The following is a 27,495-nucleotide window of genomic DNA, read 5'->3' as shown; positions in this document are numbered from 1 at the left end:
TAAAAAATGTTGTAGGCCTATTTGATTGAATGATCTTAGGGTCTAGGGAGAGAGAAGCCGGCAGTATTGAGGGAGAAGATAGAGTGATTTAATTGTGAGGTGTGTTTGATTCACCCCATTGTGCCTTTATTTATAGTAGTAGGATAGGTAAAAAACTTTCCATTTAGGATGACAACATTTAATAGGTAATCAACTCCTAATAGGAATATAAGATACATTCCCATGTCTACTAGGATTTACACAATCACATTCCTATTTTAAATATGACTGCAACATTCCCCTTGAGTGTGTAAATACTCAACCAACCATCGCATTAGATCTTCAGCAAATAATATAGAATAGTTGATGAAGTCATCGGCACAACGAATGATCGCGAGTCTCAAATTTTAAGTGAAGTATGCATTTGTAGTAAAACTCACAAAACCTCGCTAAGGTAACACCTAAGGCATGGGGAAAACTCATAGACTAAGGAGAAAAGTGAGAAGTATGAATAATGTCTAAAACAAACATCAAACAGGACGAAGGTAGTGAACTCAACGGAGTATGATCATCTTAGGATGAGTGCCTCGTTAAACCCTCGTTAGGTAGCAAAAACCCAGTGGAAAAAATGCTCCTAATCGTAGGAAAAAGAGTACATTAAGATTATGTCAGTATGCTTCTAGATACTCCACCTGAGTTAGACATAACTTCCAAATAAAAGAACTACAAACAATTCAACTCAGATAGTTTACACATAGCGATTCTTTGGACGAGCTTCTGGAAAGTAGACTTGGGCAATGGCTTGGTGAAAAAATCGGCCAGGTTGTCTTGGGAATGGATTTGCTTGACTTTAATGTTCTGATGCTATTGCTGCTGGTGTGAGTAAAAGAATTTCAGCGCTATGTGCTTAGTGTTGTCTCCCTTGATGTATCCCTTATTTAACTGCTCGATACATACTGCATTGTCTTCAAAGATTGTCGTAAGGAAGGTCAATGACTGATGTAAAACCACTAGTGCTTTGAATGTGTTCCATAACTTTTCTCAACTAAAAGCACTCACGTGATGCTTCATGCAAGGCAAAAATCTCAGCATGGTTCGACGAAGTCACAACTAGCGTTTGCTTGGTAGACTTCCAAGATATAGCGGTGTCTCCAATGGTAAAGACATAACCCATTTGAGAACGTGTCTTATGTAGGTCAGACAGATATCCAGCATCTGCGTAACCAACAAGGCGAGAATCAATCCGAGAACCATAAGAGGCGGCAACATTGAGAGATTTACGGATATAGAACAAGCCTAAATCCGTAGTACCTTTAAGGTAGCAGAAAATATCTTTAACACCATTCTAGTACCTGTGTGCGGGCGCATTGCTGTATCTAGCCAAATGATTAACAACGAAGAAGATGTCGGGTCTAGTGCATTGAGTCAAGTACAATAAAACCCTAATTGCACTTAGGTAAGGAACTTTGGGTTCCAAAACCTCTTCCTCATCCTTCTTTGGACGGAAGGGATCTCAGCATCTAGAGTCTGAACGACTATAGGTGTACTCGAAGACTTCACTTTATCCTCTTTAAAATGTCACAACACCTTTTGGGTGTAGTTCGATTAATGTACTATTTCATTATCATTTGCATTCATGATAAGTAAAGATGCCCTATATAAAATATTAACTTTTTATCATCCAATAAGAGGGTTCTTCCTCTTCGGAACGAACTCCAGCCAACTCGAGTTTGAGTTTTCTTGAATAATAGAAATTAAGGCAAAAATTCGTTATTATTTTTGGAAATTGTTATTAGCACTTTAAAATTTTCATTATACGCCCCTCACAAGTGTATTTTTCTTTCTAATTATAAAAAGTTTGAAGTGTAAAATGAAAATTTTAAAATACCAATAACAATTATCTTATTTTTATGACCAATATTTACCCCCCTTAATATAAAGTTAAAGTTATTTCCACCCACATAATCTCATTTTCCACAAATAGAAGAAATTGATCTTAAAATTCATAATTATATCTATTATAAAATTGAGGAAGGATTTGACCATAGCTTAGGTACAGTCAAAATTTTGCCCTCGATTCACGCTATTTACAACAATGCCAGCCAAATGCTGGGTTGGGAGGGTAATTGTTAAAAGTTAGGAGGGTAATTGTGTCTCTGAACATATTTCGATAAATTTACGGTTTTGCCAATCTAATTCTAAAATGGCCCCTCGATTTTACATTATTTACATTTCTACCATTGTGTGTGGCTGTGCTTCAGCCAAAACTTACGGATTTGTGGAGGGATTTCAGGGAGGTCGATCTTCCTAGCGCTGGCGGCGACGGCCGGAAACATCGACAAAATTCTGCAGAAGAAGGGCACCGTCATTCTTCCTCCTCTCTCTTTCAACCTCAAGGTAGGTACTTCCTCATTTTTTTGTTTGCCCATTTTGTCCTTTGATTCTGCGATTGGGTTCGAATGGGGTTGATGTTCTCAAATGGCTTCTTATCATCTCAGGCATCTTCTAGAACTATTCATGTGAAAATTTGCTTCAGATGGAGTTCTTCCTTTAATTGGGTTTTAACTTTTATTAAGTTTTTCATGTTTTTGTAATCATCATTTAATTTATGAGATTTTTTTTATGTAATTTATATGAATTTTAGTGATTCTTATGAGTTTTGTGTAAATCGTCGATTAATTTCAGGGCTGTTATTAATTTTTTATTTTTATTGAATTTGTTTTCGTAAAACTGCAAGTGAAATATCTTTAATATTTGTTATTTTTCATGTTTTTGTTGCCTACCCTTTTCTTGGTATGTTTTGAGACCTTTCGCATCTGCTGAAGAAATGGTCCATCTTTGATTATGCCTAATTTCGGTTTTAAACTTAATATGCATGTACAATGAAGTGGAATTTTTCACTGTATTATTAACATGCATGTTATAAATTTAGTTGTTGATTTTGGCTTGGCATTAAAAATGACGTGAAAAAAAACTGAAAACCCAGAGCTACTCTACTATTTATGCAGCGAGGGAAGGGAAGGAAAGAAAAAAACAGTTAATTTAGTGCTCCCCTTTCTCAATCACTCTCCACGTTTTCTGCAAGCTCAATCGTTTCGTATGTTTCAAACTTAATAGTTTTTACTTTTCTGTCTATATATTTTGTCTTGCATTCTTTTATTGGTTTTGAAACTATAACTGAGTATACCGTAGCACAGTAGCACTACAACTTTCCATTAAATGGTTCCAATAATATAATTTCATATATAATACTCTTGCACTCTTTTACTAATTTTTGTAACACTATTTATCACTCATAGAGTCATAGGTCATGCTATTCGTAGAGTGGTTTAAAGAATTCCAAGAGCTTCAATCACCCAATTTATGCTCTTCATGTAAAAATTCTTTCAAAAAAGCTCAAACATCTTTCAGTGTAAATAGCATTAACCTTCTTTAACAATCTCTTATAGTTTCAAAACATATTTTTTTCATACGGTTTCTAATCCTGTGCACGGGCAATATTTCTAGTAACTTCCTAAAATAATCATCACATGAAATGTGATTGGGTTATAAGCCACTACGGGGTGACTCAGTGGTTGAAAACGAATATCAAGCATGTATTCCACATGTTACGTGCTGAGTTCAATTTCCGGTGCTATTGTCTATGTGAATCTTCCTAAACCCTGAAAAAATGGATTGCTGTAGAGAAATCATCAACTAGTCTACTTTTTTAAAAGGAAACTGTTTGACTGGGCCGTATAAGTGTAAAACGGCCTGTATTGATATTTCACATACTATGCCCAAATGCCAACAGCCCATAAACCCAGGTTCTTCAACCAACAAATAATAATTAAATTAATAAAACGAAAACCATCCCTCCCATTGGTTGAACCGTATAGCCACGGCTTGAGAACTCACAACCGTCGATTCGTATATCAATCAACGGCACATGCTCTCCCGCCGCGTCCTCTCCCCAAAACTATCACACGAAAACACAAAATTTCAAACTTCCCGCGATTCCTCTCCGCTCCAAATCGTAAATAAATACCTCCAAAGCTTCCGCCACTTTCCATCCAATCCAAATCGAAATCTCTCAAATTTTCTCGAGAAACAAACACATCCTAAACCTCAAACTTCCACTTTCATTTTTCCAGATGGCTCGTACCAAGCAGACTGCTCGCAAGTCCACCGGAGGAAAGGCACCGAGGAAGCAGCTGGCAACTAAGGCTGCTAGGAAGTCTGCTCCGGCGACCGGTGGAGTGAAGAAGCCCCACCGCTTCAGGCCGGGAACTGTGGCGCTGAGGGAAATCAGGAAGTACCAGAAGAGCACTGAGCTCCTGATCCGCAAGCTTCCGTTCCAGAGGCTTGTGAGGGAGATCGCACAGGATTTCAAGACCGATCTGAGGTTCCAGAGCAGCGCGGTGTCGGCGCTCCAGGAGGCGGCGGAGGCGTACTTGGTGGGTCTGTTTGAGGACACCAACCTCTGCGCTATTCATGCCAAGAGGGTCACCATAATGCCAAAGGACATCCAGCTTGCTCGCAGGATTAGGGGCGAGAGGGCTTAAGAATCCCCAAATCTTAGGGTTTGGAATTTCCGCAGAATGTAGTGGACTTTTTATGATTGGTAATGGGTTTTGAAAATTGATATGTAAAGTTGAAACCTTGGAAGATTTATGGTTAATCGAAGTTTGGTTTGATTTATGCACTCCATGTGTTTGTTAAAGTTCTTGCTTAATTCAAGCTGAATTAATTTTCTACATTATTTCTACTTTCGTTGGTTTGAGCAGGATGTGATCTTTTGCTTGATTGATCTGCTTTGTGATTCTATCCAAGAAGGTGTAAAATGGTGTTTTGATTCGATTCAATTGAAAATACAGAATAAAATTGCTATGTCAATAAGTACTACTTGAGAGTATGGTTTGAACTTGTTATGGGGGATGGATCTGGTGGAACCGAGGCTTCTTCGGCTCCTTTGAGCATCATTGTTAGTTTCTTTGCTGTGGGTCTCAGCGACGGATCCTCTTGAATGCACCACATTGCGATCATAACGTACTTCTCCATATTCTTGATGTCTTCCATTGCCTCATCGTCATTCTGGAATAGCTGGTGCAGTTTGTTTTGCTCGTAGCAATTGTATGCCCAATCTACTATAATCTTTTGATCTTCATCCTTTGCCTCCTCGTTAAAGTTCCTTCTGCAGCATATAATCTCTAGCAGCATAATGCCATAGCTGTAAACATCGAACTTTGCTGTGATAGGCATGTTTTTTAACCATTTGAGGGAAACGAAGCCTCGAGTTCCCCTGAATCTGGTGATAGTCTGAGTCTGGTCCATTTTCAAAGGCTTGGCCAGAAAGACTTATTGTCCAGTGCAGTGAGGGTTGATCCTAACGAGATATTTTTGGCTTGATCAGTTTGAGCTGTGGTGAAAAATGGCAGCAGTAGAAGGAGAAGCAGACAGCAGCTTCTTTTTTTCTACTATTATTCAATTTCCGCGAAAATTGACCAACAATTTTCTATATCATTTTAAATACTGTTAAAGAAGATATCCTAGATTGATTAGGTCAACCATTGTAAATTGCTCATTAGTGATTTCTTTCCTTATTTAGTTCTAGTTAGCCTTGATTATAGGCAACGAACTAGGATTGTGATACACACCTTGTATATAAGAATGTAATCCGGGGTTTGAGAATAATAAGAAAGTCAATTACAATACATTTAGTTTCTTTAGATGGTACCAGAGTGAACGAACTGGGAAACACATCAAAGAAAGAATACAAACCCTAGCAACTATAGCCATGGGCGACAAACCAGAAAAGTCAACCTCCTCAGGCATGACTTTGTATCAAAAGTGGGAAAACCCTAATCATCCACTCTATCTTCATCACTCAGATCAACCTGGTGCAGTGCTTGTGCCGCAACCACTTGTGGAAGACAACTATGGTACATGGGTCCAATCCATGACCATGGCTTTGATGGTCAAAAACAAGTTAGGGCTCGTCGATGGGACGATCGAGAAACCAAGCGATGACCAGATTGAAGAATTACAGCAATGGAACCGATGCAACAACCTGGTGAAAACATGGTTGCTTGGTTCCATGTCCAAAGAAATCTCGGGAAGTGTCATACACTGCAAAGATGCACGACAAATGTGGCTTGATCTGCAAGAAAGATTTTCTCATGTGAATATTGTTCAACTTTTTCATATAGAGAACGAAATTCATGACTGTGTGCAAAACAGTATGACAGTAAGCTCTTATTTTACTAAACTTAAGAGCCTTTGGGATGAACGTGATGCCTTGGTTTCGATCCCTGCATGTCGCTGTGAGACCAAGAGAGAGATAACATCGTATGTTGAAACTCAGAAAACGATGAAGTTTCTCATGGGTTTAAATGATTCGTATGCCACAGTTCGTAGCAACACCTTGTTGTTAGAACCACTGCCTACTGTCAACAAAGCCTATGCACTTGTCCTTCGACATGAGAAGCAAACTGAAGTCTCGAATGGGAAGCATATTGTTCAACCAGAAGCGGCTGTGTTTGCTGTAAAAGGTGTGGGCCGCGACACTGAATTAAACGATGGAGGGCCGCGCTGTGAAAAATGCAACAAGACAAATCATCTTACAAAGAATTGCCGTGCTCACCTTAAATGCACTTTCTGTGGCTGGAAAGGTCACACATTTGACTACTGTCGCAAGAGAAAAGCAGCTGCAGAAATTGAATCAAACCGTCCCTTCTCTTCCAAAGGGAATCAGGTTACATCTCATGACAAAAAGGAGGTGATGTCTAGCTTCCCCTTCTCTCAGGAAGATTGCAAGCAGATTCTCAACATGTTGAACAAAAACAAGTCAGCAAATTCTCACCATTCCTTTGCCAACCAAGTCGGTAATTCCTCACATATAGAAGAACTTTCAGGTAAAGCCTTCTCCTTTACATATAATGGCAAGCAAAATGTATGGATCCTAGACAGTGGTGCCACAGACCACATTGTTTGTAGTCATGATCTTCTCACCCATTCCAGGGAAGTTTCAAATCATACAGTTGAATTACCAAATGGTTCTCTTGCCCAGGTTACCCACATTGGACAAATAATCTTCTCACCTCACTTTATGCTTGATAATGTCTTATGCGTACCTCTTTTTAAGCTCAACCTAATATCCATCAGCAAGTTAGCATATGACTCACTTTATGTCACTATATTTCTCAACCATTCTTGTATCATACAGGACCTACGCTCGGGGAAGATGATTGGGATGGGCAGTGAACGGAAGGGGCTATACTACCTTGATCCACCTAAGAAAGGAACATGCAATCACGTTCAAGTTACCTCTCCAAACTGTTGGCATCAACGTCTCGGACATCCCTCTCCTACAGCTTCTTCGTTATTTCCTTTTCTCACTCATAAATCTTGTGCTTCAAATAAATGTTTGATTTTTCCATTAGCCAAACAAACCAGATTACCTTTTTCATTAAGTTCCATTTCTAGTCAATCTTGTTTTGAGTTAATACATATTGATATTTGGGGTGGTTACCAAGTTGCGTCTCTTTCAGGAGCTAAATACTTTCTTACTATCGTAGATGACCATAGTAGAAGCACATGGGTTTATTTGATGAAGCATAAGTCAGATACATGCACTTTCTTAGTCCAATTCATTCATATGGTCGAAACTCAATTCAATGCTAAAATCAAGATTGTGCGCAGTGATAATGGTCCTGAATTTAAACTTGCAAGTTTTTACGCCTCCAAAGGCATTCTCCATCAATCTAGCTGTGTTAACACACCTCAGCAAAACGGTGTTGCTGAACGCAAACACCGGCACTTACTCAACATGGCTAGAGCATTGCTTTTCCAAGCTTCACTTCCTAAACACTTTTGGGGCGATGCCATTCTTGCTGCGACATTCCTTATCAATCGAACACCAACCCCTCTTCTCCAAGGGAAAACACCATATGAAACATTGTTCCATAAACCACCAAACTACTCTCACTTGCGTGTCTTTGGTTGTCTATGCTTCGCCTCCACTCATGCCCAACGACCTTCCAAATTTGATCCTCGTGCGAGCCGTTGTATCTTTCTTGGTTACCCTTATGGTCAAAAGGGTTATCGACTCTTTGATCTCACCCTTAAGAAGGTCCTTGTTTCACGGGATGTTGTGTTCTTTGAGGATCAATTCCCTTATCAGACTCATGAACTTTCCGCTGTGTCACCACCATCCTCTTCACATCCCATATCCACTTTTCCATTGACCATTGATTCCTCTCCTCAACTTCCCTCTTCAGCGTCTTTCTCAGAAGCATTACCTACCAGCCCTAACCTACAGGAACCTACTCCACCATCCCCCACTACACCCACCAGCCCTCCTTCTCCGTCTTCACCCTCTCCCACACCTCCTGCTCCTTCTGCCTCTCCTCCTCTCCGACGCGGCACGCGACCGATTAAACCATCCACGTTTTTGCAGGACTTTCACGTTGAGGTAGCCCTTCCTTCACGTACAGCCCCCACATCCTCCACGAGCATGGTCACATCCCCAGGTACTTCTCATTCTCTTTCTCATTATTTGTCCTATGATCGTTTGTCATCTCACCATAAAGCCTTCACCACTACTCTTACCCTCCTTAAAGAACCTACTAGTTTTCAACAGGCTGTTCAGGATCCCATGTGGCGTGCAGCCATGCAGCATGAAATTGCTGCCCTTCAAGCCAACCACACTTGGACTCTCATGCCCTTGCCACTACACAAACGTCCCATTGGCTGCAAATGGGTCTATAAAGTCAAGCTTCAACCTGATGGCAGTCTCGAACGATACAAGGCACGTCTTGTGGCGAAAGGATACAGTCAAATCGAGGGTGTTGATTATAGGGAAACTTTTGCACCGGTTGCCAAACTGACCACGGTTCGTGTTCTTCTCAGCATTGCTTCGATACAAGGGTGGCATTTGCACCAACTTGACGTGAATAATACGTTCCTGCATGGTGATTTGTATGAAGATGTTTATATGTCCTTGCCGCCTGGCTTTGGACGAAAGGGGGAGACTCGTGTCTGCAAACTAAATAAATCCATTTACCGCTTAAAGCAAGCCTCGAGGCAATGGTTCATCAAGCTCTCTACTGCTCTCAAGGCTGCTGGATTTCATCAATCACGGTCTGATTACTCGTTGTTCGTCCGAAGCCGTCAAGGCAGTTTCATAGCCTTATTGGTTTACGTTGATGACGTAATCCTTGCAGGGAACAATTTGCACGAGATAGAAGACACCAAGCAATTCCTTTCCTCACGGTTCAAACTAAAGGATTTGGGACAGCTTAAATACTTCTTGGGGATAGAAGTTGCAAGATCAAAGAAGGGAATCACTCTGTGTCAACGCAAATATGCGTTGGAAATATTGGAAGACACGGGGTTCCTTGGTGCAAAACCCTCACGGGTTCCTTTGGAACAACATTTATCTCTCACACAAGCAGATGGGGAATTATTGAGTGATCCGTCTTCATATAGGCGACTCGTGGGCAGATTAATCTATTTGACCATCACAAGACCTGATCTAACTTATGCAGTTCATGTATTAAGTCAGTTCATGGATAAGCCACGACAGCCACATCTTGAAGCAGCACATAAAGTTCTAAGGTACATCAAGCAAGCTCCTGGACAAGGAATATTTCTTCCTTCCACAGGGTCATTACAACTACAAGCATTTTGTGACGCTGATTGGGCTCGATGTAAGGACACCAGAAGATCGATAACTGGTTATTGCATCTTACTTGGTCAAGCGCCAATTTCTTGGAAGACGAAGAAGCAAAGCACTGTGTCTCGTTCCAGTGCAGAAGCAGAATATCGCTCTATGGCAACTACGTGTTGTGAAGTCACATGGTTGAAGAACATCTTGACAGATTTGAGAATAGAACATGCACAACCTGTTACGTTATTCTGTGACAACCAAGCAGCTTTGCATATCTCCTCAAACCCGGTGTTTCATGAACGAACAAAGCACATAGAGATAGACTGTCATGTAGTGCGTGAAAGGATTCAAGAAGGGATGATAAAAACAGCTTATGTACGAACTACGAACCAACCAGCTGATATGTTTACCAAGGCACTGGGTTCAGTCCAGTTTGAAGTCTTACTTACCAAGTTGGGTGTCATCAATATACACTCCAACTTGAGGGGGAGTGTTAAAGAAGATATCCTAGATTGATTAGGTCAACCATTGTAAATTGCTCATTAGTGATTTCTTTCCTTATTTAGTTCTAGTTAACCTTGATTATAGGCAACGAACTAGGATTGTGATACACACCTTGTATATAAGAATGTAATCCGGGGTTTGAGAATAATAAGAAAGTCAATTACAATACATTTAGTTTCTTTAGAAATACAAATCCAAAAGCAAGAATTTTGGATAGGCCTATTAATATATAAAATCATTCTCTAACTTGACTTATGGAGAATGTGTTAAGAGTAAATGGAATCAAGGAAGCGAATTTCACACGGCCTTTTTTCCTTCTTCTGCACACTGAGATGTACCATTCTTCGGATTGAAGAAATCAAAGGAGGTGAAGAAAAATAAATAAACATGAGTGTCCGAAAATCATTTTCCAGTAGACATTTAAAACATTCAGATATTTCTGTCGCGTTCAAGTCAATTCTCTCTCAACTTTCACAAGAAACAAACACAATAGAAACCCTACAAACCTCCAAAACATATTGTATTTCTCAAAGACAGGAGCCCTCTTTGCAAATCCTAAGGCAATCGCGGGTGACCTTGCTTACATACCAAATACTAGCAAATTCGAATAATCTGCTAAGACTAGTATGTATTTATGTATTTGTAGTTTTATACGCATAATTTATCGTACACATATACCTATTTGAATGTACCTAGACACGGACGTTTTATCCAACACATTGACAATTTCGTTTATTAAAATAAGTTGTTGGTTTAATCATGGAGGATTGGCATTTTTGTTCAGTGTTTTCAAAAAGCGTTTGCCTGTAACTTGCCCGATTAGAATTCGACATATAAATAGTGAACTTTGCCAGTATTTTCTTGTCTGAGGTCTGTTAAAATGAGCCTGGTCCAATTAAGTTGCATTTTATAATACTAGTATTAGGTGGCCTACTGAAAAATCAAGACATAATGTTTTAGGGTTTACAGTGAAAATCATGACATATTGTTGGATTCAGTCTTTAAGTTGAAGTATTTCAAATTTGGATTGTCTTCTGCAAAATTTGAAGTAGCATTTTTCCTTAGTGGTGTGTGTGCACAATTGCAAATGCTAGAAAATGTGGTGTTAGAGCAGATAAGAATTTTACAATTGAATGCAGAAATCAGACAATCAATTACATACCAAGAAATCATTCTTCCTTTTTTCATTCGGATGTTTTAGAACTTTTGGTGCATAGGGATTGCGAAGGATGCGAATAGAGGAAGGTATTAACTTTACTCATCTTCTCAGGATCTTCATTTTTGTGTATTTTGAGACATTTTGGAGTTAAAGTGAATTTTCATGTGAGTCATGGCCAACGGCCGCCACGTGTGGCGGCACATGGCCTGATAAACCACTTAGTCCTTTTAGGCTAAATTTAGTACTTTAATTCCATTTTTGAGATCTATTTGATGAAATACTATCGTTTGACCCTAGTTTCGTTATGGATTAGAAATCTGATGTGTGGATCTTCCGAATTAAATTTTTGGGATTCTAAATTATGTCATTGACTGCATTGACCGATGGTTGACTTTTGGTCAAAATGTTCCGAATCGTTTCTAAATACTAAAATTAACATTATTAATTAGTTATCTGATAAAGCCTGGGCGTAGTTTGGGCAGCGAGCCATTTTGGGGAATGTATGCTTTGATTTGCATAAGGGTGGCACCTTACCGAAATTCACATGATTATTGAACTACTAAAAGATATAAATGATATGTGTGATCGCTAGTAAGAAAATATGAGCTAGAATCATGTTAGAATTATTCTGTAGAATTTGTACGCATGTGTGATTAGATATTGGATGTTGTCTATGGTCTTGTCTGATTAATTTGCATTGAGGGACCATAAGTATTCTAGGGGTGACTCCGCATTGGGGGGGTCACTGCCTACTTTGTCATGTTGGATCCATAGGTGGTCCTGCCTGGTTAATTCGCATTGGGAATCATGTTATTGGATGGATGCCTATGGTTCTGCCTGGTTAAACCGCATTTGGAGACCATACATATTCTAGAGTTAGTTTCCATTGAGTGGTTCAGAATTTATCTTCGTTGAACCCTCTATATTGTGGATAGAAGTTACTCAAGGTTACTGTTGTTGTTGTAACTTAAGGTTATGATAATGGATATATGGAATGCATGTAGGGAAATATGGCAAACCTTATGGAGGTTGGTTTTATTAAACTTAGTGATATATATTTGATCTTTGGTTAATTAACATGGTTGAATGTTCATATTGTGCATCTTTGATTCATTGAATCTATTATTTGATGTAATTGAATAATTGTTGGTGGAAAGCAATGTGATATATGTGGAAGATGAATGACAATCTTGGCCGCTATATGGTTTCGTTAAATAGACTGGAACCTAGTGAATCATATCATCAAGTTCAAGATATTGAATGATTTTGAAACTCTATGTTTTTCCTATTTGGAAGATGCAAGACAAACAAAATCTCATCTCAAGGGCAAGAAAAGATAGTGAAGAAGTGTAGTCAATGTGGTGGGACAACCCACAATAGCCAAACTTGCAAGAATCCAATTGTACTTTGTTCCAGCGCATGATTGTGAATGTTTTGCTTCGGGATTTATTACTTTATTGGCTTTTATATTATTCGAGTTTAAGAACAAAAGATGCAAAGAGTTTATATGATATGTTTGCCAGTTTAACATATTGACTTTCAAAGCTTTGTGTTTTCAGATTATTCATGCATTAGTGTTCAAATATTTATTCCTTAAAAGGGGTTTTTGTTTTTAATTCCTGCTTTCATTTTGGTTTAAACTTTAAAGGTTGCAAACATCTAAAGGTGTAGTTAAACGTTGTAGACACATGAAGGTAGTTTAAAGGTTAATTTCTCAAATTGATGGAGATTAATTTCTCAAATTGGCGCCAATTTACCAAAAATAATGTGAGAATTCGGAAAACTCTCTCCTTCTATATTCAAATATGCAATATTATACTTGTGTTTTGGTAGTTGTGAGAAACCCTAATATTATGAATACTAGCATTTGCCTACACATTTTGTGTGTATGAACACATTTTTGTAGAAAATGAGAAGGAGAGAGGAAGAGAGAGAGAGAGAGAGAGAGAGAGAGAGAGAGAGAGAGAGAATGTGGGTGAGTGGGAGGTTTTTGTTTTTGGTTTTTGTAAAATTTGGACTTATAAAATTACATTATTGCCCATCATTTTTTTTTGTGTGATAGAAGACTAAGTTGTCTTTTCACCCTCTTTTAGTTGACAAAAAGGGTTTCATTAATTAGTAGAGATACGAGTGCTTTTACATTAAGTTTTGATTATAACGATCATAAATTAAAGTGGTGGCTATAACTTTATATGGGGTCTAAAATTTGGTTATCTGTCCAAATTTCCCCTCAATAATTACATTTATTATCTATTTAATTCATCTTCAAATTTGATACACAAGCCTGGTGTTTCTAACATTTTGGATTGCGACACTTCTAGAGTCCTTCTTGAGGAAACTTTTGAACCAGTGCGCAGAGAGTTTCGGATATCTTTTCAACCCGTTGTTGTAATCTACATAGTTGATACCAAATCGCACAGTGTATCCTATTTCCCATTCAAAGTTGTCCAGTAATGACCATGCAATGTATCCCTTCACTTTGGAGCCATTTCTACACCAAACAAAAAGTAGGAAAACTCAGAAAATTCAAGCCAATGTAATGATTAAATAAGGGTAGAGCTTTTCATTCACCTCCTTTTACCCTTACACATCCTTGTTAATTTTTGTTCATTGATGTACTTCAATTCATTCGATTCAACGATCAAAAAATTAAAAGGAGTGTGTGAGAAGTAAAGATGAATGTGTAGATAGCACCACCTTTGAATAAGCAAAGTGTGAGAAGGCCAACCCTAACACTTACTTGATTGCAGCTCGAACGTAACATAAGTGGCGATAATAGTAGTCAACTCTATTAGTATCATTAAGGGCTTCCTCGAGTGATAATTTAGGATCATTGAACTCGGATACACCTACAATATAATGCATTATCACACACACACATTTAGCATCCCATACTCCGCATGTTCAAAATACAAAAATCAAGATAAGACAGTTAAAATATGGGATACTCCAGAGTATTCTACAGTTTTTATTTTTATTTTTTCATATTGTATTTCACAGCATTAATGTGAAATCTTGATGATGCAATAATTAAGGCTTAAAAGTATTAGTTACGTACCACTTTCAGTAATGTAAATGAGTGGATCATTATACTTTTTCTTTATGTAGAGTAAAAGATCATAAACTCCTTTTGGATAAACGTATAACCAATCTGAAGCAGTCTGCAACTCGTACAAAAATAGTTTAGACCTTTAATAGTTATGTTTGACCGTGAAAAACAATTGAATATTAAAAAAACACTAAAATATTGATGTGTACCGGTGGACCAATTGGGACGCCATTAAGCTCAACTGCCACAAGAATATTAGAATCGAATTATATTGTAAGAACATATTTCTCAAAGTAAAAAAAAAGCTAAATTTCAAGTTGTGCTCACTTGTAACTTTGACATGAGAATCTGTTACGTAGCTTGCAGGTATGGAGGAATTATCAGGTACGTCATTGCTTGAGTATCTAGCAGTATAATAATTTAATCCAAGAAAATCAAATGACCCAGTTAGCAACATGGATTCTTCGTTGGTGAATACTGGTAATCGATTTCCAACCAGAGATCGCATGCTCTGTGGATAATCCCCACTAGTCAATGGCTCCATAAACCTACCCAAAATCATGGAAATTTCAAATTCATAAGCCTAAATTATAGGTATATTTGTCAGACTTGTCCCAAAAACTTGTATAAAGCTGTCAGTTTTCCTTTGAACTTTAATTTTAGTTGATTACTCTCAAAACTTTATAAACAGCCAATTTCCTCTCTGGCTTTGGATTTTAAATTTTTTTTATCCATCCATTTTGCCTTCATATAGTTGTCATGTGTTTGCCCGCGTGATCAAGATAGATGTATAATTAGATGAAAATTTTCAAAAGTCAGGAGGGAAATTGGATAATTATAAAAAAATTAAGGGGTAATTGATTAAAATTTAAGTTAATGGGGAAATTGGCAGCTCTTTACAAGTTCAGAGAGTAAATCGCCAAATACATCCAAATTTTATTGAGGTGTATAAACTAACAATATACTTACCATCCAAACATAAAATCCAATGACCGTAATGCAGCCTGTTTATCTTCCTCTTTCTCCGAAGCAGGAACAAACCAATATGTATTCAATGTTATTCCGATCAGACCCTTTTGAAATGCCTACACAAGAACATGAATTCGATTATAGCCAGAAGGAGATACAACCTACTACTATTAACTTGTGTAGAATTCTCTACTAGGACCTAATACATATTAAGAAAAACAAAAAGATTAATACACCTGATATTTATCTTTGTACACTTTTACAGCAGCTGCATGAGCAAGAAGGAGATGGTGCGTCGCCAAGTATGGTTCGATTGCTGAATCTCCGCCGAGACAATTCCGATTTTGCCAATAAGAGCAACGCCCCGGTGCTTGAGACCCAACTGCAAATCCATTGTTTGAAACACTATGTGGCTCATTCAACGTGGTCCATTGCTTTACTCGATCACCAAATTCCTTATAACAAAGCTCTGCATACTCTCTAAAATGATTGCTGTATATACACATTTAAAACATATTATATATACCGCCACAAAAAAAACTGTATTCCATTATGTAGGTCAGCTGTATAAATCATAGAACGTCAATATTTATTTAAAATAGTCAATTAGCTATAAATTTGTTCACTTACATAATACGAGGGCTTAAGAAACCACCATATTCGTGTTCCAAAGCTTCAGGAACATCCCAATGAAAGAGTGTCACAACTGGTTTTATACCTATATATAAAAAATTTGATTAAATTAATATTTTAATAGTGCATGTAATTCTTGTTATATATCATTATTGGATAATAAAAAAAATATTTTTCTTATCACATTTGTGTAACATTTTTATAGAAATAAGACTTACATGTATGGGTGGTCATTATCTCAAGAGGTGATAGAAATATAATAAAAAAATATGATAAATGTAACATTACTCGCATAAATTTTGTGTGTCTAATATTAATTTTATTTGACATGTAAATAAAGTAAGAGAAGTCACCGTTGCTTAGGAGTTCATCGATAAGATTATTGTAATGTATGATTCCCCTCTGGTTCACGCCGCCACTTAACTTTCCACCTAATGTTTAGTCAAAACAAGCAATCAAAACAAGCAACTTAACTTTCCACCTGATGTTTAGTCAAAACAAGCAATTAAGCGGCGCTCAAAAAAAAACAAGCAATTAAGCAAATAACACAAATTTTCACAACAAAAAAAAAAAAAAAAAAAACCAGTTGTTATGTATAATGATATTGATGATTGGTCTCAAGACTCCGAACCAAATACGATAATTCATGCTACTTACTAACGTTAATTATCTTCACTTGCAAATAAGAAATTTTAAGTTTAAATTAAAAAAATGATAAATTTCACAACAAATTTATTTTGGGCCCCTTTGTGTAAATGTATTTATTTGTATAAAAAGGAACAAAAAAATACGATGAGTCGTTTGAATCAACTTACTCGGTAGCAATCTGGACCACGAGATAGAGAACCTATAAACATCCAACCCCATATCCTTCATAATCCTCACATCTTCCTATATAAATAATAACACAAAAAAAAAGATTAAAAAAAGAAGCTCAAAGTGAAGGTTCTTGTTTTTCAGTTTCAAATGTTTCCATAAGCTCCAAAACTCTGTGATTATTAACCTTGTAGCGGTGATATTGATCAACAGCAACATCTCCGTTGCTGCCATCTACAATTCTTTCTGCATTTAACCAAAATTTTATTTGGAATGAATGAATTCAATTTCACCAAATAATAGTAGCTCGATATATTCATAAATTTAACTAATTAGTAATTAATTGACTAGAGAGACCTGGATGGGCGTGCGTATAGGTATCCCATATGCTTGGCCCTCTACCATCTTCTTTTGCAGCACCTTCGAACTGAAATAATTTAACACAGAGCCAGAGACCAACTTAGAGATCGATGCCGATATTCATGCATATGGATGCTAACTGAAACAAAAACAAAACCTAGTACTTATATAAAGCAAAAGACAGAGTAACCTCCGAAAGGAATTGACCTGATAAGATGCCGAAGCTGTGCCAAATATGAACCCTGGTTCAAAACTACTTCTGCTGAGAGAGCCACAATGAATGGGCGGATCAGTACTAGCATCTGTGTTATTTGTCAATGCAACGCTAACTAGTAACACCAATAGTAACAAGCATACGATCCAACATCGCAATTGTAATGCCATGGTTTTGTGGTACAAGTATCTTCACGGGATGACAGGAATCAAACACGAGACTTTCGAACACGAGATTATGAGTGCACGAGTGAATGCTCAATAACTAGTTCAGCTACGTACACTGTCCTTACAATTGCAGTAGAAAAGCCTAAGAAACAGTTTAACTGGTACAAAAGAAGGGCCTGAAACCATGCCAAGAAAACAGATGGGGAAGATAAGGAAACATCGCATCGCTTCATATATAGCAACACGGGAAAGTGTGGTGATCTGGAAAATGGTCGGCTTTTAATTCAAAAGATTTGGCTTTTGACATTATATGCTAATTAAAATAAGTACGTGAGTAGATTTTTTATGAAATTTATGTGATCTCTTCGTATCTAATTTCGACTTTTAGCGCGTTTGGTGAATTGTCTTTGTCTGTTGTCATTGTCACATAGTTTGCGTGCGAATATTTACTTTCTTTTAAGTCTTAAGAAATTTCAAAGAAACATATATTATATTCGTTGAAAGAGGGCATGATAATGCTAAATAATTATATTTTTAATGTTTAGTGTGTCCCTACTTAATTCACCTCGGAGCAAACCTGAAGTTGGTATACACTAAAGAGATAAGAAATTTTTCAGTGTGTTCAAGATTCTAAAAGATGCTAGACTCTTGTCAAGCGACTAGATTTGGACCTAGCACTTAGGTGGTTAGGAGGGATCTAGGCGGGCGCTTAGGTGAACTAGGCGGATTTAAGTAAATCTATTATATTTCGTTAAAAATAAGTGTCTGTTTATACTTCAAATATATATAATTTCATCATAACTACAAAATAGAAAGACATATATATTATGAAGTATTGGAACATAATGATAACATGGAGAACAAGCATATAATGCGTGTTCATTTAAGTATTCAGCAAGTCTCTTATAATTTATTGAAAAAAAAAATAAAATGTAAAATAAAAGTTATCTTATTTCTGTCTAAGTGAGTTGCAACCTAGGCAGTTCTGGGTGGGTTAGGCGGGTGCCTAAACGGTCTAGGCAGGTGCCTAAGCGGTCTAGGCAACTCTGGGCGGGTTAGGCGGGTATCTTAAAAATGAAAACTAATGAAAAGAGCTTGAAAATTTTGAGTTTTAACGAGAATGACAAAATAAAGGATAAAGTGAATAGTACCATAATTGATTTTTTAATGTAAAAATATGATTTTTCGTTAAAGTGAATAGTACCGTGACATTTTCGTTAAAACTCATATCTTAAAAAGCATCTCGAATGAAAATATTCAAAGCCGTCCTTACCACCATATTTTCCTATATAAAAGAACTACAGAACTTCCAAGAGAGTGGAGCAGCCGTGCGTATGGTACAGGAACTCACCAGAGTATCCATAAAAATCCCTACGTATAAGGGTTGCACAAGGATTCCATAATTGGGGCCGAGATTGATTCTAAGTGAACAGAAATCCCACTGGTGTGGGCTGCGCAACAACTTCTATCATTGACAAGACAAGGCCCACATTGTTGAGAGTTGTCCCACATTGGTGAGGGACAAGGTTTGCTATGTGCTTATATGATCTTGGGCTACTCCCCATATTGCCAATTGGTTTTATGGTGGAACCTCAATTTCATCATGGTATCAGAGCGGGTTGTCCTCGTGTGAAGCCAAACGGCCACACGCGCTCCACGTCACCTAGTTGTTGTCCACGTGTAGGCTTGAAAATTCGCCACACGTGCGGGGGCGTGTTGAGAGTTGTCCCACATTGGTGAGGGACAAGGTTTGCTATGTGCTTATATGATCTTGGGCTACTCCCCATATTGCCAATTGGTTTTATGGTGGAACCTCAATTTCATCACACATCATCTTATTCTTTTGTTATTTTCAATCGATGGAAACCAACGGTTCAGATAAAATATTTATTTTGATTTTTATTCTTATTGTTTAGATCAATGGCCACAATACTTTTAACTAAATTAATAATAATTTTTTTAATCTTTTATTCCTTATATTTAGGAATTATATCTTAAGGACTTCTATTTGAGAAAATATTATTTTAATGACTCAAATATTCTCTTAAAGTATTTAAATGAGTCATCAATGACGTTCCCACGCGATTTTTTATTTTTTGAAAAAATGAGCATATTGCATATTGCAATCCACGCGATAAACATAAAAAATAAAAAATAATTACAAGTTTAATTTTGGTTCCAAACTTCTCACGTTTCTTAACCCCTTGTCCTCGTCTTCTCCTCCTCCCCTTTCAACCAAAATCAATTGGGGTTTCAAAAACAAGTTGGGATTCAATGAATCAACTATCAAAATTTGACTCCAAAACTTCACTCCACAAGCAGTCTCTTGTCCTCTTGTCCTCATCTTATCCTCCTCTCCTTTCAATCATACTCAATTAAATTGGGGTTTCAAAAATAATGTTGGGGTTCAAACGAATCATGTGTCAAAATTTGACTCAAAAACTTCACTTCACAAGGTATTTTGTATGAATTTACTTCATTAATTTGTTTTGGGCATTGTCATTTAGAATTAAGCTTTCCAATTTTGGAGATTTTTTTATTCTATGATTTCTCCAAAATATATATCAACCCTATGTGTGTATATATAAGTGTTTTGTTTAGTAAACGGCAGTGATATCCACATACCTCATTTTACCATTTCTACACTATTATCAATTTTCAACCGTAAGCGAGCGAAAATGAATTGAAAATGATTAAATGACAAAAATAAAAAAAGGTGTGTGTGGATAGCATACCCATAATAAATTATTATAGCTTTTTAATTTGTGATTTTATTGTTTGTTGATGCCACAGTCCATACAAATCTCTATCTTCGTCCTTGTCTGTAAGGGCTTGTAAATGCAGTATTGTGAATCATACCCTTTCATGATCATTCACATTCATGATAAGTAAAGATGCCCTGTATAAAATATCAACTTTTATCATCCAATCAGAGGGTTCTTCCTATTCGGAACAAACTCCAGTCGACTTGAGTTTGATTTTTCTTGAATAATAGAAATCAAGGCAAACACTTTAGTTATTATTTTTGGAACTGTTATTAGCATTTCAAAAATCTCATTTTACACTCCCTATAAGTGTATTTTTCTTTCTAATTATATAAAATTTAAAGTACAAATGAGATTTTTGAAGTGTCAATAATAGTTTTCTTATTTTTATGACTAATATTTACCTCCTTAATATAAAGTTAAAGTTACTTCCACCCACATAATCCCATTTTCCACAAATAGAAGAAATTGATCTTAAAATTCATAATAACTTCCTTTAATAATCTTCACATGAAATTTGATTGGGTTGTAAACCATTACGGAATGACTCAGTGGTTGAAAACGAATTTCAGGCTTGTATTCCACATATTATGTATTGAGTTCAATTCCTGACGCTGATAAATCACGAGATGGTGGCGAAGGAAGCCAAAAATATATTTGTGAGTCTTCCTTTGAAAATGTCTCTTTGAGCCCATCTTCCCAGGTTCTTCAACTAACAAATAATAATTAAATTTAAAAAACCAAAACCACCCGTCCCATTGGTCGAATCCAAGAGCCACGGATCGAGAACTCACAACCGTCGATTCGTTTCGCTGCGTCCTCTCCCCGAAACTTTCACACGAAAACACAAAATTTCAAACTTCCCGCGATTCCTCTCCTCTCCAAATCGTGAATAAATACCCCCAAATCTTCCGCCACTTTCAATCGAATCGAAATCGATCAAATTTTCTCGAGAAACAAACACATCCTAAACCCTTCAAACTTCCACTTTCATTTTTCCAGATGGCTCGTACCAAGCAGACTGCTCGCAAGTCCACCGGAGGAAAGGCTCCAAGGAAGCAGCTGGCAACTAAGGCTGCTAGGAAGTCTGCTCCGGCGACCGGTGGAGTGAAGAAGCCCCACCGCTTCAGGCCGGGAACTGTGGCGCTGAGGGAAATCAGGAAGTACCAGAAGAGCACTGAGCTCCTGATCCGCAAGCTTCCGTTCCAGAGGCTTGTGAGGGAGATCGCACAGGACTTCAAGACCGATCTGAGGTTCCAGAGCAGCGCGGTGTCGGCGCTCCAGGAGGCGGCGGAGGCGTACTTGGTGGGTCTGTTTGAGGACACCAACCTCTGCGCTATTCATGCCAAGAGGGTCACCATAATGCCAAGGACATCCAGCTTGCTCGCAGGATTAGGGGCGAGAGGGCTTAAGAATCCCCAAATCTTAGGGTTTTGAATTTCAGCAGAATGTAGTGGGATTTTTATGCTTTGTAATGGGTTTTGAAAATTGATATGTAAAGTTGAAACCTTGGAAGATTTATGGTTAATCGAAGTTTGGTTTCATTTACGCACTCCATGTGGTTGTTAAATTGCTTGCTTAATTCAACCTGAACTAATTTTCTAGATTGTTTCTACTTTTGTTGGTTTGAGCAAGATGTGATCTTTTGCTTGATTGATTCTATCCATGAAAGTGTTCAATGGTGTTTTGATTCGATTCAATTGAAAATACAGAATAAAATTGCTATGTCAATAAGTACTACTTCAGAGTATTGAATGGTTTGAACTTGTAATGGGGGATGGATCTGGTGGAACTGAGACTTGCTTGGCTCCTTCGAGCATCATTGTTAGTTTCTTTGTTGTGGATCTCAGTGACGGATACTCTTGAATGCACCGCATTATGATCATAATGTACTTCTCCATATTCTTGATGTCTTCCATTGCCTCATCATCATTCTCGAATAGCAGATGCAGTTTGCTTTGCTCATAGCAATCGTAAGCCCAATCTGCTAGAACCATTTGATCTTCATCCTTTGCCTCCTTGTCGAAGTTCCTCCAGCAGCATATAATCTCTAGCAACATAATGCCATAGCTGTGAACATCGACTTTTGCTGTGATAGGCCTGTTTTTGAACCATGCGGGGGAAACATAGCTTTGAGTTCCCCTGATTCCGGTGGTAGTCTTACTCTGGTCCATTTTCAAAAGCTTGGCCAATCTGAAGTCGGAAATTCTTGCTGTGTAAGAGTCATCTAGAAGTATGTTCTAAGGCTTAATGTCGCAATGTATGATTTGGCTGCTGCACTCCTTGTGGAAATACAAGAGCCCTCTCACGATTCCCAAGACAATTTCCTTCCTTCGATTCCAGTTTGGCCTCGACTTTTCAAAGATAAAGCTTGCTAGTGAGCCGTTGCTCATAAACTCATACACAAGAATTCGGTGCTCTCTCTGGTTACAGAATCCCAGTAGCTCGACTAAATTCCTGTGATTTGTTCTACTGATTGTGCTCAACTCAGCCTTGAATTCTATTGGATGTCATTATTAAAAGTAGGGTTAAATATTAGAAGAATAACAAGTGGTGTCTAGTGGTGATAGAGAAACAGCTCAGCTTGTGTCATTGCCTAGCTGTTATCTTCGGTCCTCCCTCTCACCTACTGTTTTCATCCATTGCTTTCGGCTCTTCTTGCTGTAAAAGCCAAAGCTGGATAATAGATTAAGTTTAGAGGGATTGCAGGTCATCATGATGTTGGCATTAGCTGCCATCTTCCCTCCTCTCTTCTTCTTGTTTCTTCTTCCATATATGCTGCATCTTGTAACAGTTTTATTCATGAAATATACATCAAAACGTCAACATGGTATCAGAGCAGGAAAAATAACCTGCTTCTGCATTTCTTCCAGCTGATCGTATTCCATCTCCGACATGGCGGAAGAGAATTCTTATTCGTTTGGAGATGAAAATTCCCAGATACCTTCCTCCTCAACCAGTGTCTGAGGTGGATGTCAATCCAAATCAAAGATTAAGCTCGGTCTTGTTAAATGAGTTTAATTACTTACCTTGGTCGAGAGCAGTGAGTCTTGCCCTAGGTGGAAGGTCCAAGCTAGGATTCATAAATGGAAGCATCGAAGTTCCTTATGTTTCTTCACCAACTTATGAAATCTGGCTTTGCAAGGATCAGCTAGTTATGTCATGGCTCCTAAATTCCATGGAACGTAAACTAGCTGAAATATTCAGTTATTCTGAATCATCATTCAAACTATGGGAGACAGTCAATGAGATGTATGGCAGCCAGAACAATGCTGCACGTGTGTTTCAATTGAAGAAGAACATTTCCAACATACAACAAGAAGGAAAGCCCTTTGTTCAACTTCTAGGCAGCATGAAGAGTATGTGGAATGAGCTGGAAATGTATCGGCCTCACACAACTGAGGCGTTTTTACTACTGAAAAGGGCAGAAGAAGACAAGATATTCCAACTCTTGTCAAGTCTCGATTCAGGATACGAAGACCTACGAAGCCACATACTCATGAACCCCGAACTACCTTCCTTCACCAGCGTATGTGCAACAATCCAACGTGAAGAAGTACGAAGAAAAGTCATGAACACTGGCACAAAGACTAGTGTAACTGAAGCAAGGGCTTATCTAGCCAACGAAAGAAAATACAAAGTGAAGAATCCACACTTAAAGTGCCAACACTGCAACTATACTGGTCACGTTAAGGAGACATGCTGGATTTTACATCCAGAATTAAAGCCAGAGTTCATGAAGGATAACAAGGGCTCACAAAGACTGAACCGTGCACCACATAGAGCCAACAATGCAACTACCTCAACCTCTCATAGGTCTGATGCACTCAAGAGCTTCACTGCAAATCCAGCTGCACTCATAAATGAGTTTGCAGTGTATCTTCAAAGCAAGAAAGAAAGGATTAAGAGTGACCAAACGGTCGGCTTTGAAGATGGAAATTCAATAGCTTTGCTAGGCAAGTTTGCTGGATTTCTGACAGAAACACAACACATGGCCCAAGATGACATGCAAGGTATCATGACTGCTTTTAAAACTGCTCTTAATGTAAATATGATGCATGATTTGTGGATTGTTGATTCGGGTGCCACAGATCATATGACCAACCATGTTTCTAAGTTTAACAAGTTTGAAAAATTTTCAAAACCGTCTCAAGTCTCAACTGCCAATGGTGAGAGTTCTAAGGTTTTAGGGAAGGGAAATATCAACTTAATATCGAACAAAATTGAGTCAGTAGCCTTATTTGTTCCTTCTTTTCCATTTCAACTTCTATCTGTGGGAAAAATCACCAATACCTTAAATTGTTTGGCCATTTTCTCTCCTCACAATGTCATTTTTCAGGATTGCCTCACCAAGAAGACGATTGGTGAAGGGTTTTACCTAGATGGCCTCTATTACATATAAAAAAGCAGTCCCAGAGGATTTCAAGCCAAGTCCAGTCCATCCCAAGATAATCAATTGTGGCATCAACGTTTAGCTCATCCTTCCCAACCTGTTTTGTCTTCCTTGTTTCCAAACTTAGGGAATGATTTAATTTCGTGTGAACATGTCATTTGTCTAAAGCCACCAGATTGTCTTTTACCTCATCCTTATCTAGGACTAGTAAAGTTTTCGAACTAGTTCACTCAGATGTATGGGGACCAACGTTTGAATCTTTTGATGGTTATAAGTATTATGTAACTTTTGTCGATGATTTCTCTAGAGCCACATGGTTGTACCTTTTAAAGTCTAAGAGTGAAGTGATTGAAGTTTTTAAGGATTTTCACAATCTTGTTACGAACCATTTTTCCTCTCAAATTCAAACCTTAAGATCTGACAATGGCACCGAATATATGTCCCATATCATGTCATTATATTTGAGCAAGCATGGTATCATGCATCAAACAAGTTGTGTCGGCACACCTCAACAAAATGGTGTAGCTGAAAGGAAAAATCATGACATTCTGGAAAAAACGAGAGCATTAATGTTACAAATGAACGTACCAAAGAGATTTTGGTCACAAGGAGTCATTGCGGCTGTGTACATCATCAATAGACTTCCTAGCCGAGTCTTGGGGTTTAAATCTCCACTTGAAGTCATGAAAGGAAGAAAAATCGACCTTTCACATCTTAGAGTCTTTGGCTGTGCCTGTTTTGTTCATATACAGTCACACCATCGAGATAAGTTGGACCCTAGAGCTCTCAAATGTATTTTTCTTGGTTATTCATCAACACAAAAAGGATATAAGTGCTATGATTCTCAACTAAGAAAAATAATTGTATCTAAAGATGTACGATTCCATGAAGCTAACCTTTTTTTTTTCAGCAAATCACATGAAGCCACAAGTCAGGGGGAGTGCATCTTAGACCTAATTCCTCTACCAAGAATCTGTACTTCTACACCTCCCATTGAAGTCAATAATGAAGGTACTCATCCTGATAATTCTGTGCATGATGATGACTCGGTGCATGATGATGACAACGGCAACATAGAAAATCCTCAAGGTGTGGATGACAATTTGAACGAGGATGAGACAAACCTCCCAGTACCTCGGCGTGATAGACAACCTCCCACAAGGTTTCAAGATTTTGTCACATATAAACCGAGGCATCCAATTTCAAATTGCGTGTCGTATCAAAAGGTAACTCCATCTCATGCTGCCTTTCTTAACAACATTTCAAGTCACAGTGAGCCTCAAAACTTTTATGAGGCTAATAATCAAGTTGTGTGGAAAGAAGCAATGAGAGATGAACTCAAAGCACTAGACCAACACAAAACCTGGAGCATCACCAAACTTCCACAAGGGAAAAAGGCAGTGGGCTGTAAGTGGATCTATAAGATCAAGTTTAATTCTGATGGTTCGATTGAGAGGCATAAAGCCAGGCTGGTGGCTCGAGGATTCACTCAAACATTTGAGGTGGATTACAAGGAAACATTTGCTCCTGTTGCAAAAATGAACTCAGTAAGGGTTCTATTGTCTGTTGCCGTCAATAAAGGTTGGTCTATGTATCAAATGGACGTGAAGAACGCCTTTCTACATGGTGATCTTGAAGAAGAAGTCTATATGAGATTGCCACCAGGACACCCTCAAAGCCAAGAGCCTAATTTGGTGTGTAAGTTACATAAGTCAATTTATGGACTGAAGCAATCACCATAGTGCTTGGTATGCAAAACTAAGTACCGTTCTTCATAGCATTGGTTTCAAAAGGAGTAATGCAGATTCATCATTATTTGTTCGCACAAGAACTGCAAGCAAATTAGTTGTGTTGATATATGTGGATGACTTAATAATTACAGGTGATAATGCTGCTGAAATCACCACACTCAAACAGTCACTTCAACAACAATTTGCGGTTAAAGATCTTGGGGTGTTGAAGTATTTTCTTGGAATCGAAATGGCATCTTGTTACAAGGGACTATTTCTTAATCAACGAAAGTACGTCATGGACCTACTTAAAGATGCCAATATGAGTGATGCCAAGCCTGCACTTACCCCTCTTGATAGCAAGCTCAAGCTTGACTTGGGAGGCACGCCACTCTCGGATATCAGCTTATATCAGAGGCTTGTCGGCAAGCTGATCTACCTAACGATCACCAGACCAGACATCTCACATTCAGTAAGTATTGCCAGTCAGTTCATGCACTCTCCCACCATCGAGCATCTGAACCTTGTCAAAAGAATCTTACGTTACTTAAAAGGGTCTGTTGGTCGTGGCATCCTCATGGCAAAGAATGACAACACTCAAATCATGGGGTACTGTGATGCTGATTGGGCAGGAAATGCAATCGATCGCAAGTCCACCACTGGTTATTGTACCTTTGTTGGTGGAAACCTGGTCACGTGGAAGAGCAAGAAACAAACTGTCATCGCAAGATCAAGTGCCGAAACTGAATATCGTGCAATGGCCTCAACCGCGTGTGAGCTGATATGGCTAAAAGGACTTTTATGTGACTTAGGTGTGTTCACAGCTCAACCAATGACCTTATTTTGTGACAACCAGGCTGCCATGCACATAGCATCAAACCCCGTCTTTCACGAGAGGACGAAGCATATTGAAGTCGACTGTCACTATGTCCGTGAACAAGTACAGTCGCAGGTGATTCAGACACATTATGTAAAAAGCTTCGATCAGCTGGCTGATATATTCACCAAACCTCTGGCTTCTCATCAGTTTCAAAGACTCCTCTCCAAGCTTGGATCCATCAACCTACTGGATCCAGCTTGAGGGGGAGTATTGGATGTCATTATTAAA

General features: G+C 38.2%; 3 protein-coding genes and 1 long non-coding RNA gene across 5 annotated transcripts; 3 read left to right on the top strand and 1 right to left on the bottom strand.

Moving 5' to 3' along the window:
- The first annotated feature begins 2,054 nt into the window (after positions 1-2,054).
- On the top strand, positions 2,055-2,663 carry LOC125470647. Its single transcript, XR_007252940.1, has 2 exons — positions 2,055-2,376; positions 2,478-2,663. It is a non-coding gene; the product is annotated as an uncharacterized LOC125470647 (long non-coding RNA).
- A 1,309-nt stretch (positions 2,664-3,972) lies between these two features.
- LOC103967836 (histone H3.2) lies at positions 3,973-4,663 on the top strand. Its single transcript, XM_009381146.3, has one exon. The coding sequence runs from the start codon at positions 4,113-4,115 to the stop codon at positions 4,521-4,523; it is 411 nt and encodes a 136-aa protein (XP_009379421.1). The 5' UTR covers positions 3,973-4,112; the 3' UTR covers positions 4,524-4,663.
- An 8,720-nt stretch (positions 4,664-13,383) lies between these two features.
- Positions 13,384-17,634, bottom strand: LOC103967837 (beta-glucosidase 12). Of its 2 annotated transcripts, XM_009381148.3 has the most exons (13): positions 17,326-17,634; positions 17,116-17,185; positions 16,946-17,004; positions 16,758-16,833; positions 16,296-16,373; positions 15,940-16,027; positions 15,546-15,801; positions 15,310-15,425; positions 14,668-14,888; positions 14,550-14,581; positions 14,350-14,452; positions 14,032-14,140; positions 13,384-13,782 (listed from the first exon to the last, which is right to left on the bottom strand). In XM_009381148.3, the coding sequence occupies exons 1-13, from the start codon at positions 17,500-17,502 to the stop codon at positions 13,557-13,559; spliced, it is 1,611 nt and encodes a 536-aa protein (XP_009379423.2). In that variant the 5' UTR covers positions 17,503-17,634; the 3' UTR covers positions 13,384-13,556. The 2 variants fall into 2 exon arrangements, with proteins under 2 accessions (XP_009379423.2, XP_048425904.1); XM_048569947.1 differs by lacking the exon at positions 14,350-14,452 and having other exon boundaries at positions 13,552-13,782.
- Positions 17,635-21,148: 3,514 nt separating this feature from the next.
- Positions 21,149-21,816, top strand: LOC103967834 (histone H3.2). Its single transcript, XM_009381143.3, is given in 2 exon segments — positions 21,149-21,627; positions 21,630-21,816. Coding segments are annotated over 2 exon segments (408 nt in total). The 5' UTR covers positions 21,149-21,266; the 3' UTR covers positions 21,677-21,816.
- Positions 21,817-27,495: the final 5,679 nt, after the last annotated feature.

The sequence above is a fragment of a genome, unplaced genomic scaffold (genome assembly GCF_019419815.1).
Source record: "Pyrus x bretschneideri cultivar Hongxiangsu unplaced genomic scaffold, Pyrus_bretschneideri_v1 Contig51, whole genome shotgun sequence".
Taxonomy (NCBI): Eukaryota; Viridiplantae; Streptophyta; class Magnoliopsida; order Rosales; family Rosaceae; genus Pyrus; species Pyrus x bretschneideri.
Note: the sequence above shows the minus strand (reverse complement) of the source record. Positions and strands in the feature narration are given on the sequence as shown.